A 16448-nucleotide genomic window follows, 5' to 3' on the forward strand; every position below is an offset into this window, starting at 1 on the left:
GAAAGCAGAGTTTTGGCATTGAAAACGTGTGTATGGTTATTTGGGATAATCGGGGCTTTTTTTTATATTGGGACTGCAAACAAAATTCCTCCAGCCATGTGCAGGCAGTTCTGGTACATGTAGAAATTTCTGGGAGCTGCCAAATCTGAGGGTGCTGCTGCCATAGAGCAGTTTGGGAATCTGTCCCTGTGGTTGGTAGGACAAGCAAAGGAATTGCTGCTGCTGGTTACAAGATGTTTTATATTCGCTGTTCCAAGTGACCTGGTGTGTGTTTTGTGAAGTGCACTGCAAGCAGGAGCAGGGCGTGTGTTCCCCTCACTCACACGATTTTTCCCCTCTTCCCGCAGGAGGATTGTTGGATGGAGGCCAATTCCAGGACTCTGAGCCACATGTCAGAGAAAAGTTGGGTTCTTTTGTGAGCAGCTCACACCGCATCCACAAGTGCCCTTCCCCGTGGCGGCTCCTGAAGGTGCCGAGGTCCTCGTGCAGAGATGGCATTTAGAAGGACAGAGGGAATGTCCATCATGCAGGCCTTGGCAATGACCGTGGCAGAGATCCCCGTGTTTGTTTACACGACGTTTGGGCAGGTACAAGGAGCGGGAAAGGTCTTCCTATCACATTCCTGGGGCTGGCTCTGCGGGGTTGTCTGCGTGAGATGGAGGCACAATGGGGTGGTGCTGGGGGACCTGGGCAGTTTGAGGGATTGGAGGAATTGCAGGGGGAGTTCAGGGTGGTGGAAGAGACTTGTTCTGAGTGGGCTTGGAGAGGAGAGAAAAGCGCTTCCCACATTCCTCCCTGGGAGAACACCCAGGTTCAATTTTTCTCTTCATCAAAGGCGCTATAAAAAGACTTGTCTTTCAAAGAAGAGTAATATGTTCCCCACTTGTAGTGATGCAGCACTTGGAGCAATAAAGCTCAGCTTCACACCAGGGTTTCAGAGCTGAATTTGGGTAACCTGGATTGCATCTGTCCCAGGCTGTGTGCAGATTTTGCAGTGTGTTTTGGCAAGTGAGGATTGAGACCAAGTTCTCCAGGTCCTGTCAAAATGATGCTCCACAGTCTCTCTGTTGCAGGGGGCCTGTTTTGTAGATAGGAGGGTAAAGCCAATGTGCTTCATGTTTAACACAGGTTTTAAATTGTTTTTTTTTTTAAAAAAGGGCAGTGGAATTGGTTTTTCATTGTTGCTCTTCCATTTCTTTTGTGTTTAAAGTCTGTCTTCTCTCAGCTGCGGCTCTCTCCAGGCCTGCGCAAGGTGCTGTTTGCCACAGCTCTGGGGACGGTTGCCTTGGCTCTTGCAGCTCATCAGCTGAAGCGGCGGCGCCGCCGAAAGAAACAAATTGCTCCGGACAAGTGTGGCTTTAAACCGGGAGGGATCACAGTGCCCATCCTGCCAACCAGGAGGGTCTCCTCCGTGAAGAAAGGTTTGCCTTGCAAAAAGGGAAAAATCCCTAAAGAGGATTTTTTGTACGGGGAGGGATGGGAAGGCGTGGGGAGAGGAAAGCACAGCCATTGGTGTAGTGCTTCTATGTGGAATGAAGGGGGAATTCTGAAGCGCAGTGCCACGAGCACAGGCTTTGGGGAGCAAAGGGAGAGACTCTGAGCTCACAGTCCTCGGGAAGAAAAGGTGTCCTGAGGTTTTCCCTGGAGGTTTTCCCTGAGGTTTGCATTCCCATCCCCTTTCCTGCAGGCAGCCTGTGGACAATTACCACGCTGCCCAATAATGACCAGGGCACGCAGTGACCTGGTTCTGCATTGATCTCGTGACGTCAGTGCGGGTCCTGTGCTCTGCTCAGGGGAGGGGAGGGTGGCCTGGGCCAGGCTGGGGAGTTGGGAGTGTCCATCCAGCTCTGCGGTGACTCCCAGACCTTGGGCAGCTTCCTCACCTGCTTGTACTGATTTTAGGGGTAAGACTGACCCAGGCTCTCAGCAAAGCACTTTAGGGATTAAGCATTTGTTTGGTGAAATGTATGAAAATCAAGGGAGCAGTGTCTGTGTTCTGCCTGTCCTGAGGGAAGGTGGAGGAGTTTTTGCTTGATTGTTTCCACTTGCTTCTTGCTGTCCATAAGCAGTGAATTCATTCCTCAGCCTCAGATCCCCACTGACACCAGCTTTCTTAGTCTCAGAGCAAAGCAGAGCAGACAGGAGATCTGTGGCTTTTTTCTAGGTGTTGGATGCTGCTTTGCCCATTCACAGTCACACTGGACAGGGTGATGTTCCCCTCCCTATTCCCTGCTGCAGTCACCAGGGCCTAAAATCCTGTTTTTGTGTGACCTTCCCAACTGCAGGATACTCCAGCAGGAGAGTCCAGAGCCCTGGCAGCAAGAGCAATGACACACTCAGCGGGATTTCCTCCATTGAGCCCAGCAAACATTCCAGTTCCTCCCACAGCCTTGCCTCGGTAAGGACCTTGTTGGCAGGGCTGGGAGATGTCAGTGCATGTACCTGTCATGAGATCACCAAGTCCTTGGGCTTGTACTGGCTCATGGAGAATGCCAAAGCCTCTGGAGCAGAACAGGTTGCAGTGTAATTGTAGGGTGGGTTCTGATATTAACCTTGCACTGAGTGTCTGGAGTTCCCTGCAAACAGCAATTTTCTGTGGCCAAGAGCTCCAGGATTCCTTGGCCAATTCTTTGGCCGAGGAGGAGCTGCAGGAGGGATTTCCCTGTGGGACATGGCCATGATTCCTTGGAGCTGTCTGTGACCCTCTCAAGGAGTTAGGCTGGGTTGTTTCTGGGTCTCACAGCCATGGAGAGCTTGTTTGCTTCCCTCCATGGTGGGGGTTTGGGTGGCCCAGCAGCCTCTCCCTTCTGTGCTGGGGCTGCTCACAGCTTTCTTTGTTCTTAAAACCAAATTAACTCAAATTAGCTACTAAAATCTGATGGCTCTGTTCAGGAAACAGCACAGGTTGAGAACACAGCCCAGTCACTCTGCCTCCTCCAAAGCCAAAAAGCAGCCTATCAGTACTGGTAATTCAGGCTTAACCAGGCAGGAGAAGCCATCAGTGCTTATATTCACCTTTTGTGAGACCAAAACTGGAAGCATATGTGGCTTCAAGACCTGTTTCACATCCCCATGGCTCAGAGCCTCACGTTCTGTTGGAGCAGGGGGGCACAGATGAACCTCTGTGAGTGTCTGCAAAGCCCTCCCTCGTCATCACCCAGGCTCAGAGGCTGCTTGGCAATGCTGGGGCAAGGAGAGGGAAAAATCACCCCTTCAAAGGGAGCTGTTGGGTGCCAGGACCCCACAGCACATGCTGGTGTTGCTAGTTTTAGTACAGCTAAAGCACCAGAAGTTGCCAAAATCCGTGCTGGCCAAAGTGTGTCTCCAGCAGGCGGCAGTGCCTGCACGGCGCTGGGCACGGCACAGCATTCCCTGGAGAGCTGGGGTGCGATGGGATGTGACCGTGAGCACCAAGCTGTGTCCAGCTCTGGCCTCTTTCCCCCCACAGGGACTCGCATCCACGTAATTCCCCCATGGCTTCTCAATTCACACAGATGCTATCCAGGTTTTGTAACACTGAAATTCTGTTTCTCTTTAAATAAAAAGCAATCTGTAAATGCTTTTTTCCACTGCTGGTGCCTGGGTGGGGATATCCCCATGGACAGGCATCTGTTTCTGTACAGATGAGCTGACCCTGTACTTACAGTTTTCATATTACTTGGTGGAAAAACAACTGATCCTTTGCACAGCTGCAGGTTTGCCTGTGCTCTCCTTTGCTTCCTGGGCTCCTCTTTGCTATCCAGTAAGTAAATTGGCAGCAATGAGCTGATGATTTGCAGTTCGGGATCTCAAGGTGATTTATTAACATCCCACAGGGATTGATCAATGGAGGCAGGGCAGGAATTCATCTGTCAGCTGATTATTGTAGCTTGTTTTTGGTACCAGGCTCATGTTTGGACATCCTTCTCTAAGCCACAGGAAAATGCTGGTCACTGATAGTGTTGAATCCAGCACTTTATTGGGTCAGACTTTAGAAGACATTGATACCTTGGTGTGAAACTGGACAAAGCTGACACTGCTGTGTGGATTGTTGAGCTCAGCCCTCCGAGGAGAGGGTCTGGTTACAAAGAGAAGAGTGAGGATTCCCCTGGCCCTCTGGGGAATCCTCAGCTGTGTTTTTTCTGGGAAACTGTTTCTTTTGTTTGGACTGTGCTTTCTTCCTTGCCACTTCCAGTGTTTTTTGTACAGGCAGCTGGGGCTGACATGAGCTTTCCATCAAAATCCTGGTGCCTTTGTAGTGATTGCTTTGGACCTTTCCTGGGCTGTTTCCTCCATCAGTGCTCTCCTTGTAGTCCTTATCAATACAGGGGAGCACAGGGCAAACATGGGGAAGAAAAATGCCTTTTTGCTGAAGTTTAACTGGTGTTTGTTTGATCTTAGCATCTCTAACCTCGAGAGAATTTAAATGCATTTGGTGCCCTCTGCTCCCTTCCTGCAGATGGTAGCAGTCAACTCCTCAAGTCCAATACCCCCAGGGATGTGGGAGGCCCAGGCAATGGGAGATGCTGGAGCCATTGGTGATTCCAGTGCAGAAAGCCTCTATGTTCAAGGTAAGCAGGCACAAGGTCATTGCCCTGGGGGGTTGTTTATCACTGTGAGAGCAAGAAGGGGGTGAGAATTGACACAGAGCATCAGCATTCAATGTAGAACTCTAACAGAAAGTTCCCTTCCATTCTCAGCCTAAACTCAAATAAAAATCCATCTTTAAAAAAAAATATCTTTTTTGTCAGTGAATAATTTACTTCCAAAATACTGTTCTTGAGCACAGGCTCATCTTGTGCAGAGAACAGTACTTTGAATGTAACATGGATAATGTTCTAACCAGTTTGGGGATGTTCTCCTTCTAATCCAAAATAAACCATATTTAAACAGGAAAGAAATGGAATATGTTTATTCTTCCAGCTGGGGAGGGATTTCCCTCTTTGCTGGATTGTCTGAGTGAGCAAAGACTCATCCTGTATCTCTCTGTTCCTGAGTGCCTTGGGACTCTCACAGCTTTTGGTTGTGTTTCCAGGCATGGAGCTGTTTGAGGAGGCCCTGCAGAAATGGGAACAGGCACTGAGCATCAGGCAGAGGGACAGTGCTTGTACCAGCACCCCTGTGCCCTGGGACAGCAGGAAGCAGCAAGAAAGCATGTCTGAGAACCTTTCAGAGGTAGGTCCCCACATGCTGAAAGGCCAGCCTGGGTGCTGGAAGCAGTAAACAGTGGGAGGTTAAAAGGAGAGCAAATTAAGGGCAGAGACAGGCCAGACTCTGTTTAAGAACTGTCTGTATCTGCAGCTTCCTTATGCAATGGGAGTGGGTGTTTTTAATTTTTCTCTTTTTAATATGTCTCGCCCCCTCATTCCCCAGCTTTTCTACCCACCTTGCAGCCTTGTGTCACTCACTGTCACACGTGTCCTCCCGTGGCACAGCCTGTGGTGAGAAAAGGCTGTGATGAATGCAGCACAGCTTTGGCTGGCAGTGTTGTCTCTGTAACTTTTTAATGCATTTGAAAATGGAGATCTTGATGGTCACTTTCACTTCTGGGAGCTGGGTGGAGAGCAGAGCCCAGCTGTGTGTGTGTGGATGAGGAAAGCAGTGGTAACTTGGTAGGAGCTGAGTGTGGCCCTGGTCCCTTCAGGGAGATGTGTACCTCACTCAGCCTGCAGCTACAGAAGCCAGGATTTTAGGACAGCCCTTTGCTGTCTGAGACTTGAGGGTTATGCAGGGAAGACCTGTATTAAAGGAGATCTAAACTAGAATGGCTCAGTGACTGCCACAAAGCTAAAAAACCTGCTGTAACTCAGGGCTATGAAAGGAGCTGAACTCCCAACTCTCCAGGAGTTCTCACTGGGAAAAAGTGTTCCCAGCCTTTTGTAAACAGAGTCTGGTGTAGTAAGTATGTGGGACATTTGTCTTTTGTGCTGGATAATATTTATCCAAGTCAAATCTGGATTCTGTTGTTGTTGGCTCTCCTTGAAGAGCCCTGTAGTGTTTCTAAAACTGCCTTAAGACCAGTTGATTCATTATGAAAATAGATTTTGTGCTTCTTGTTAATGCTTCTGTCTTCCGGGTGAGATACTCATGCAAACATAGGGGCATGAAGGCAAGATGCCATTCAAGTCTTATTTTCCCCACACCTTTTTTTTTTTTCCTCCATCCTCCTGTGTTGCTTACAGCAAACTTTGCTTATACCCAGCACCCTAATCTAAATACTGTTATCCAGTTCTGGATATCCTGTTATATTCAACACAGGTTTCCTGATGTGATTTCTCCTGGAAATTAGGCTAAAGTCAAAAGGTAGGAGAATTAAGTGGTGTAGAACTTATTAAAATACCTGTTTTTCTGGGTGGCAGGTTAAAGTTCTTGAGTTCTTTCTTCCTTTTTTAAGAGGAAAACAAAATTGTGAAGCTCAAAAGCCAGAGGGTTTGAGTAGGCTGTGTAGAAGCTTCCCTCTCCATGCATTATTAGCTGCATTGTAGGATTAATGACTCCTCTCTCTTTTTATTTTTAATCATTTAATCTGCAAACTGAAAATCCCATTTTCACTGAAATTTTCCTCCCATGTTTGTGCTGTCCAATCTGTCTGTGCCCAGCTGGCTAACTAAGGGTGGCATTTATGTGTGTTCCAGGAGGAGTCCCAGAAAAGGGAGTTTGCTGAGAAGCTGGAGTCCCTCTTGCACCGAGCTTACCACCTCCAGGAAGAGTTTGGCTCCTCGCTCCCGTCGGACAGCGTGCTGCTGGATCTGGGTAGGGCACGTGGCTACAGTAAAATGCCAGTTTCCTGCCTGGTTTTATGTCTTTTCTGTAAGCCAAGTAAAGGAGGAGTGACAAAGTACGAGTGGAAGAGAGCACAGGAGCTGAGAGGAATGTTGGTCCGTGAACTCCAACACTTGTGGCTTCTTTCTCTCCTCCAGAGAAGACTTTAATGCTTCCCTTGGCGGACGGATCGCTGCGGCTGCGGACGGATGATGAAGACAGCTCAGCTTCGGAGGATTCCTTCTTCTCTGCAGCAGAGGTGACTGAAGTGTCAGCTGTGTGTCACAGCCCAGTGGCTTGGAGGGAAGGCACAAAGGCAGCAGAGCCAAACACATCTTGGGAGAGGAAGATGGTCAAACAGAGAGCAACAGCCCCAGGCTGGGAGGCTCATGATGGATGTTAGGAAAAGCTTTTTAATGAGGGGGATGGTGCAGGCTTTTCCAACCAGCACGTCATGTCATCTTCTTATCTACTGTAGAAAACATGCCATAACAGCTAGGAAAGTGCTGTTATCTAATGTAAGGTGGCTTGGTAGTGTAAATTTTATGGATCATTGGCTATGTCAGAGCTGAGATGGCTTTTGGTGGAAAAAGAAATATCTTTGCATGAAACAGTTGTCACTGACAAACTTTGCTAGCTGAAGATTCTCTGAAGAAGGCCTACCTTGCTTGTGTGCAGTCTCTTGTGTATTTGCAAATATTTAACGAGCTCATTTTGTTCTTCCCACGTCTCTTGTTACTTCTACAGCTCTTTGATTCTCTCCCCTTTGAGGAAATGCCATTCCACCTCTCCAAGCCAGTGGCAGCATACGAAGAAGCTCTGCAGTTGGTGAAAGAAGGGAAGGTCGCGTGCCGGACGCTGAGGTGAAGAGGCAGCTGGAGCTGTGGGATTGGGATCTTGTGTCCCCTGCGGCACTGTGAACACATCATTTGCCTTTGAGCAGCCCCATAACCAGAATAACCCTTTGGGGTCATAAAATCACAGCATCCTTCCTGCTGGGGTTTGGCCTTCCCAGGGAATTAGCCCCAGATTTTAGGGACTCACATGTTAAGAAAGAGTAATTGTCCCAGGAAGTTAGTGATAGGAAGTGTGACTGTTCCGGGAGGCTGGCATAGTCCTGTACCAGCCTGGCAGAGGTCCTCTGTTCCCCCAGGGAGCTGGATAAAGGGGATGTGACTGTTCCTTTCTCCTATGCACAAACTGGGAATTTCGTTTCTTGGTTAGCTGGTAGGAACACCAACATCAGGAGAACTGGAATTTACGCAATTCTTCCCCTTTCCCTCTAGGACAGAGCTCCTTGGCTGCTACAGTGACCAGGATTTCCTGGCGAAGCTGCATTGTGTCAGGCAGGCATTCCAGGTGAGACTGGCTCCAGGCTCCCGGGTTTCCGTGGCACATGGCTGCCAGCAGCACGTTCCTGGAGAGTGCAGTTTTGTTTCCTAGATTCCAGCTTGTTAAAGGTTAACGACACTGGTGTGTGCAGCATTGCACTGCTTCATGTCCTGTCCTTTTTTTTTTTCTCCCAACTCAGAATTTGAGGGTATGTAGGTCCTCACAGGAGACATCTGTGTTCCCTTTGCAGGAGCTGCTGGAGGATGAAAGTAATCAGCTGTTTTTTGGGGAGGTTGGGAAGCAGATGGTGATAGGACTGATGACAAAAGCTGAAAAGGTAGGAAGTTTATGTAACAACTAAGCTGTGTCTTGAGTACAGGGACACTTGTTCCCCCATCCCAACCCAGAGTTTGTGCAGTATGGTGGAAGAAGAAAACTTCATCTGAGTGCTGGTGGCTACTGTGATGTTGATGTCAGCTCAAATCTGAGTAGTCAAACTTCCGTTCTGTTTCTCTGCTCTCCCAGAATCCCAAAGCTTTTCTGGAAAGCTACGAGGAGATGCTGCGTTATGCCCTGAAGCAAGAGACCTGGCCGACCACCCAGCAGGAGCTGGAGGGAAGAGGGGTTGGTAAAGACATTATCTTTACAGAGTTGCAGAGGAGTTGGAAGATATTTCTTGCCCAGAGAGGTTGTGGAATTTCCATGTGTGGAAGTGCTCAAGGCCAGGCTGGATGGGGCTTGAAGCAACCTGGTCTAGTAGAAGGTGTCCCTGCCCATGACAGGGGGTGGAACTGGATGGTTTTAAAGTCCCTTACAAGCCAAACCACTGTGATTCTATTATAATGCAAATGTAGGAATGGCCCAGGAGTGAAAGAGCTGCTGCTGAAATAAGATTACATTGACTTCAGCTTGTTACATTTTGTTGCTTCGAACCTAAAAAGCCTGTCTCTTTAAAACCCGTTCCCTTTACAGACTATTCTGCTCCCTGACAGGTGGTGTGCATGAGCTTCTTTGATATTGTGCTGGACTTCATCCTCATGGATGCTTTTGAGGATCTGGAGAACCCTCCCTCCTCCGTGCTGGCTGTGCTGCGCAACCGCTGGCTGTCCGACAGCTTCAAGGAGACGGTGCGTGAGATGGGGAGTGCTGGTGTGAGTGTGAGATCACTGCCAAGGCCAGAAAAGAGCATAACCTCATCTTTCCTGGTTCAGCTGAATTCTCTCTTTATCAATGCCACGCTTTCCTGAAGCTCTAAACAACAGTCTTCTTGTGCATGGAAATTGTTTACAGGAAAGCTTTCCTTATTTTGAAAGCATCTGGTTGGCAACCAGACTTATGGCTCTAGGGGCCTTTATCAGTGATGCCATGGAGATGTTAAAAGATGACAGCACCTATTTTTATGAATGAGAATAAAAGGGTCAAAATACAGGGAAAAATATGTGGGTTTTAGCACATGGCCATTAATTCTGGCAGTACCTCAGCAGACACTGAAGCTCAAATTGCAAAGCTTTCCTTTAGTCCTGCCCCCAGTTGTATTTTTAAGACTGATTAGTTTGATAGACTGAGAATAAAATGGCACTGTGTAACAGCTGCCTGCTTACAGGGGATTGTGGGCTGTTGGGCAACTATGTCAGATCATATTAACAATCTTCAGAAACCCTTTGGCTTCTCTGGAATGGATCTGAAGTGGCTAAATCTGCTTCCAGTTCACTTCAATTTTGTCATTTTAGAGTTGTTGGCACAAAAGGGCAACTGCTTGGATGTTTTGATGACAATGTGTTGGTAAACTTTGGGTTTTTTTAAGTAATCCCAGTAGCTAATGGGCTCTCTCTGTTAATTGTAGGCTCTAGCAACTGCTTGCTGGTCAGTTCTGAAAGCAAAAAGGAGGCTTCTGATGGTAAGCAAAATTAATCCAAAGGGAAAGAATCTAATGTATTTGAGGCTGAAAAGAGGACACATAGATCTTGACAAAGTATGAAGTCTTAAGTGGTAGAAGACTGAACAGAGTCACATTCTTTGTGATGCCTTAGAGCCCTGGGGTCCTGCAGTCACTGCTCCAGTGCTATGCCAGTATTTTACTGAATCAATCTGAGTTTATTCTCCCTTATTCTCTTAATGTGAGGATTCAAATGACAGTGTTGCCTGTCTGGTATTCCCTCTCCCTGCTCACAATACTGTAGGAGTGGCTACTGATCCCAAGCAGCAAGGGACTGCTCCTGAATTGTATTTTCCTTGCTGGCACCAAACGGAATGGTTCAGGCACTGCTCTGCTCCCTGATGCTGATGCTAATTAGCCATTACTTGATGAGTTTCACTTAAATCTGTCACTTCCTAAAGTATCACAGCAGACGAGTTTATGGAGCTGGGGAACAGGAAGCCACAACTTCACAACCCCAGTTCTGCCACAGGGTCTGTGGCCTCTGGCAAGTTTTCAGCTCAGTCCCAACAGCCAGCTGGTATGACGGGGTTTGGCTCCTGAGATGGCACAGAGCGAAATGAGAGCACTGGAAGCTCTACTGGTGCTGTCATGCAGTAGCTCTGCCCTGGATATTTGCATGTCCCTTCCTGGCTTGGTCAGCAAATTATAATTAGAGGCTATAAAGGCTGGCTGGTGATTGCTTTTCATTTTCTTCTGTTCATTTTCCTCTTGAAATAGCAGCTTAGAAACATGAAGATAGAAAGCTCTAGTCATCCTTCAAGGGATCTGAAAGATAAATGTAGTTTTGCAGGAGGAGATGTTCCAAATAGCTCTTAACTTCAGTTACTGAAGCTTTCTGGCAGGGAAGTTGGTGGCTGATTTGGAATAAGCTGCTAATTCTGTCTGAGAATGAAGACCATCTAATTCTGTTCTTCCCTGTGGCAGGTACCAGATGGCTTTATCTCTCATTTCTACTCCGTATCGGAGCATGTCAGTCCTGTTCTAGCCTTTGGTTTTCTGGGGCCCAAGCAGCAGCTATCCGAAGTCTGCAGCTTCTTCAAGGTAAGGTGGCTTTTCTGTACCTCATCTGTGTGGGACTCCTGTCTGCTGGCTTAAAGCTGCTGATGTGTGCCCTTGGTGGCTGGTACCAGCAGGTGAAGGAGTCTGACTGTAAACTTTCCTTTTTTTGCAGCACCAGATCGTCCAGTATTTGAAGGACATGTTTGACTTCGACAATGTGAGGTACACGACGGTGCAGTTGCTGGCAGAGGACATTTTGCAGCTGTCGCGGCGGCGCAGCGAGATCCTCTTAGGATACCTGGGTACCGAGACTTCCCCAGAGATGAACGGCATGCTCCCTGGCGTAACCGAGCCGCTGAAGGAGGAGCTCATCTGATGTCAGCAGAGGAAAACGCTTTTGTACAGGGACCTTTTCCTCCCAGAGATGGATAAAACTACCTGCAAAGTGCAGCGGTGGCAGCAAGACTACATGAAGACACAGCAATCTGGCGGGACCTTCTGCTTTTTGTAGCCAGTAGTGTTTGCTGGGATGGATCCAGGACCACTTGCCAGCTTATGGTTTGAATTTCTCCTTTGTTCCACCTTCCTGTTCTTCTTATTACTATTACTTTCAATGTCTTATATATACATCGTGTCCCGAACTGCCTGGGCCCAGATTTTTGCCCAATTCTCTTGAATAGGGCCATGTATGTACCTGTTTTGCCTGTGTGTTTTCTGGGAGGTAAATCCCTGACGTTTACGATTGTGTGTGGGAACGGGAATATCATTGGGAAATTCTCCACTTGACCATTACCTTCTCAAGGAGGCTTTGCTTGCTTTGGGATTTTTGTTACTGTTCTTCTCTGCTGTGTTCCTACAGACATTAATTACTGCTAATTTTTACCCTAAGTGTGTTAACACATGTAATGTGACTAGCAAAGATTTCTTTCCTGGGGAGGAAGAAATAGTTCTGTAAAGCACTGAAGTAAAATGCAGACTTCTGTAAGCAGTCTGAAGCTCTAGGGGAATTGGTCTGTTCCCTTGGTGTTGCTGCTCTTTGGAGACCAGATGATGAGCTCTGTATCCTGGTCATCCTTGCTTAGGAGGTTGCTGAGGTCTGTGTTTGCCCCTAAGGCAAGTTAGTGTGAGGAGGGGAGGGATTTGCATCCTGCCTGTGTTTGCACAAAGTCTTTGGCATCCATCGAAGTGCCTTGCTGGATTTCAGAATGAGACAGCAGCAGCTTTTGCTGGGTAAGAGGTGTGGGGTGTGTACAAGCAGAGGGAAAGGGTAATAACATGGTGCTTATTGCTGTTATGCACAGGGTAGTGAGAGGTGTAGATGTTGGATGTGAGGTTATGTGTGCGGATAGTTGGAGAGCTGGGATCAAGCTTCTAGAGAGCAAATTACTCTTTACCGTCTGTCAGTACTAAGAAATACAACTTAATTTTGGGTAATGATCAAATGTGTGTATATGGTAGTGCTTCTCAAATGCTGGGATCCTGACTGCCCAGCAAGCACCTGGAATCTGGCTCCTTTGGGATGTGAGCTGAGTTGGATACTCGTGTAGGACAGCAGCAGTGGAGTGTGCTGAACTAGAGAATCATAAAAATCACAGAATAATAAAATATGCTGAGCTGGAAGGGACCCATCGGGATTGAGTCCAACTTCTGGCTCTGCATAGGGCACCCCAACATTCCCACCATGTGCTGAGAGAGTTGCCCAAACTTCTTGAACTCTGTCAGGCTTGGTGCTGTGACCACTTCCCTGGGGAGCCTGTTCAGTGCCCAACCACCCTCTGGGTAGAAAACCTTTTCCTGATATCCAACCTAAACCTCTCCCAACTCAGCATCATGCCATTGACTTGAGGCAGTCCTGGCTTTTGTGTGAGGTTTGCAATGATTTGCTGAGTCCTCTGTGAGTACAGCGCCACAGATGAAGGTTGAGATCCAGCCTGTGCCTTCTTCTGTTTCAGTCCACGTATAAGTCCAAGTCCCACCCTCGGAATGAGGGGGTCTTCAGGACTTCCACAAAAACATGAGCTTCACTGTTTTTGTTCCAGACTGATTAGTTACCCCTTGTGTCTGTTCTGGGTGAAAGACATGAGGCTTATCTGGACGTATTTTTGCAAGTGGAAAAAAATATGTAAGAATCTGGAATTTCCATATGAGTGGAAAATCAGTCTGTGGGCTTGGAGAATACAAATGCTTTCTTCCTCTTCAGATACCTATTGTGGATTCTGCTGGTAAAAGCAGGAAGGAAGTAAACAGAGAAAAAAAAGTAAACAGGAGGACATAAAAGGAGCAGATAAATGTGCTGTGCCATGTGCTCTAGGGTCACCCTCCCTGAGCAGGGAGGTGGGACCAGGTGACCCACTGTGGTCCCTTCCAACCTGACCCATTCTGTGGCTCTCTGATTCCTTGAAAGGCTCCTGAGATGTTTGCAGGGGGGTGCGTGTAGAGCACAGTAACATCTGGTGCTCTGTAAGCACATCAGACTGATGTGGCTTATCCTGGAAACCAGATTAATGCAATAAACAGGACAATGCTGAGGCAGAAATTAGGAGCAGCTGCCCCAAGTGAGGCTGCATGGAATAAACTGTTATGAGAAGGATTTAAGAGACAGCAGTTGAAACTAGGAAAGGTCTCTGAGGTGTCTTGCTCCTGGCAGTGTGCAGGAAGAGAAGAAATGGAAGATGTTGTATTAGCATGTCACACCTGCTACATGTAAACTGTGATTCGAAAGTATGGTATATTCTGAAAGCAAGTTACTTTGCCAAAAAGATAATGTTGATAGTGCTTTGTGCTCTTGTATGGCTGGTTTAGAAGAAAGTCACTTCAGCAGCTTTTGTATAGTGATTAAAAAGATGCTAAAATATGAAGATTAACGTAATGAGATGGACTGTAATTCTAAACAATCAGTGCTGTTAAATTCTCATTTTTAGTGTTGTTTTATGTGTATTTATTTACTATTTTGAGTGTCTTTTGGCCTCAGTGCTTGGGCAGCCTGCCTGTTTTGTGTACAGACAAGAACACTGGCCACTAACTTTGAGCTTTTGCATCCTTGCAGGAGAGGATACTGAAACAGGGTCCCCCTGAAGCAAACACTAACTTGCACTGTGGCTTTTTAAGCAGAGGAATTGTAAATTCCTAATTAATCAAATGAAGAAAGACTGTTTTATTACAGCCTGATGCTTTTCCTTAGCCCTTATTGCAAGTAGGTTACACAGCCCTCCCAGTGAAGGTAAAGAGGAATCGGCCTCGGGAACATCCGCAGCTTCTTGAAAGTCAAGTTCTTTGCCTTTGCCCACCAGCAGTGACTTAGTCCTGCACCAGCCAAGGATGTTTGCTGAGACAAACTGGTTTTATCTTTACTGGGATGGATGTTAAACTTCTCTACATCTCCCCCTCATTTCCTTGCTGCTCTTTGTCCCTCCCCAATCCCAGTGTAGCTCAAGAGGAAAGGCAGAAAGGTGTCTGCAGCCTGTGAAGGGAACTGCAAGGATCAGCGGGTTCACAGGAGCTGTTCCTGGGGAAGAAGCTCTCCCTGGCCTGAGCAGTGGTGTCAGGGACCTGCTGTGTTCAACTCCTTTGGATGCAGCCCTCGGGTCGCAGGGCCCAGCCCAAAAGGTGACTCTCATACTCACCTGTGTGGCAGGGAAGAGTTAAAGGGTATGATGGAACACCTGCCTGCCCTCTGGCTTCCCGAGATCCCTAGAAAATCCCTTCCCCCACATATTGTGTTTAACAAAGGAAATTCTTCAGTATTAATAGCAGCTGAGATGTATATTTGGGTAGAATCCCTTGAGATGAGACATTCACCTTTTTTTATGATGAACCCTTATTCTCAAGGGGTTAAATCATGCTGGGCTGACACTTGCAAGATTTTAACACTGATGGGGATTTAAAGTGGCTTAGCAGCCATGAAGTAAAATCCCTCAATAGTGTCTGATGCTTAAACAGAATTTAAAATATGCATGACTTTCATTTTTTATGTGGAGGTTGTAACAAGCTCAGTACTTTAGTATGTATGTAGAGACCATGCCAAATTGCTCTAGGAGGGTCTTTATGATCTTTAAAGCACAGTAATAAAAAAATTATGAGGAAAAATCTGCCTTGTATCTACAAAATCAGTGTGGCTTTGAAGAGCATGACTTGTGTTGTCTCATACAGGGAGGTGGGAAAGCAGGATTTTATTTATCCCTCTTCAGTAGAACATTCCTCTGCCATATCTGAAACTAATGAATGTAAACTTGTGCCTATTTTTTTCTTGATTTCTTAAAGGTGTAAAAATCTGTTCTTGATTTGCTCCTATCTTTTTCTTTGCAGCTGATTTTTAAAAAATATCTTTAATCTTAGGATGTGGGCATTACAAGTAAAATAAAACTTTCCTTCATGATTGTGGGTTTTGTTCCTGAATTTCCTGGTGAAACGTGGTAGAAACTCAGTCTTTGGTTTTTGATTTAGGTGACAGTTGTGGTGGCACCTCTGCTTCTAGTGATGGTGTCAAACTAGGCTTGCTGTTCCTAGGGCTAAAATTATGAACTTGAAAGGTTTAAATGTAAAGTTAAAGGGTTTAATTGCATGGGGAATCTTCCTGGGTCTACTGACAAGTCCACAGATGAAGTGGGCTATAAAATAAACAAAACAGCTCCTTGTTTGAACCATGGTTGGAAACTGTGGGGTTTAATTTTTCAGATTTTTCTGTAGTGGTTTTGCTCTGTTGGAGTGTGGTGTGAGGAGGCTGTGATGAAGTGATAACAGAAAATCCCAGTGAGGAGCAGAATCTCTTACACATTGTCCAAGTTCTTGTAGCACTTATCAGCTTCCCAAACTCTGTGAGAGAAACCCAGACTAAAGCCTGCGGGTTGGTATCAGAGCTGCCTATCTGCTGAGCAAGGCAATAAAATCATCTTCTTGTTCTTCTGAAACAACTATAGTGGATTTAAATAGTTTCATTTTCAGATGATAGAGAAACCAGACTGAATCAGATAGCCTGTTTCTTCCACAGTGATTAAAATTTCATTCTTACGCTTAAAAATAAAAAAAGTAAAAACGAGTCTCTGTTAGCATTAATGCAAGCCTGTCATGAACTCTGATGTATGCAAATAAAATGTTCGTGGATAGGAAAATTTTTGTCTCACGCCACACCCTGATCATTAGTTGAGAGAGTTAAAAGGAGTTTATCTCAGTTTCCATGGAGTCAGACTCCACACTCATTACAGCTCCAGAGCAGCTTTGTGCTTTCTTGTGCTGAGGCACAGAGCAAAGGCTGCTCCATGTATTGACACTTTTTTCTCCTGTTCAGGAAGGAGTGGGTGAATACAGCAATGAAGCCCACAATTTTCAGTACTTGTCATGGTACATAGATCAAATGTAATCCACTCTGCCAGCATAACTCTACATTCAATAGCTTGGAAAGGAGGAGATTTATTTAACTTGAATAATGAAAGCAGTAAAT

At 46.5% G+C, this 16448-nt stretch overlaps 1 protein-coding gene across 2 annotated transcripts; it reads left to right on the top strand.

The window, feature by feature from the left end:
* The first annotated feature begins 491 nt into the window (after positions 1-491).
* MIGA2 (mitoguardin 2) lies at positions 492-16046 on the top strand. 2 transcript variants are annotated; one of them, XM_069031797.1, is made up of 15 exons: positions 492-587; positions 1211-1421; positions 2286-2398; positions 4439-4550; positions 5015-5154; positions 6615-6732; positions 6900-7000; positions 7489-7604; positions 8028-8100; positions 8324-8410; positions 8599-8697; positions 9066-9200; positions 9917-9970; positions 10937-11053; positions 11184-16046. In XM_069031797.1, the coding sequence occupies exons 1-15, from the start codon at positions 492-494 to the stop codon at positions 11385-11387; spliced, it is 1776 nt and encodes a 591-aa protein (XP_068887898.1). In that variant the 3' UTR covers positions 11388-16046. The 2 variants fall into 2 exon arrangements, with proteins under 2 accessions (XP_068887898.1, XP_068887899.1); XM_069031798.1 differs by having other exon boundaries at positions 1226-1421.
* Positions 16047-16448: the final 402 nt, after the last annotated feature.

This window comes from Aphelocoma coerulescens, chromosome 17 (genome assembly GCF_041296385.1).
Source record: "Aphelocoma coerulescens isolate FSJ_1873_10779 chromosome 17, UR_Acoe_1.0, whole genome shotgun sequence".
Lineage (NCBI taxonomy): Eukaryota > Metazoa > Chordata > Aves > Passeriformes > Corvidae > Aphelocoma > Aphelocoma coerulescens.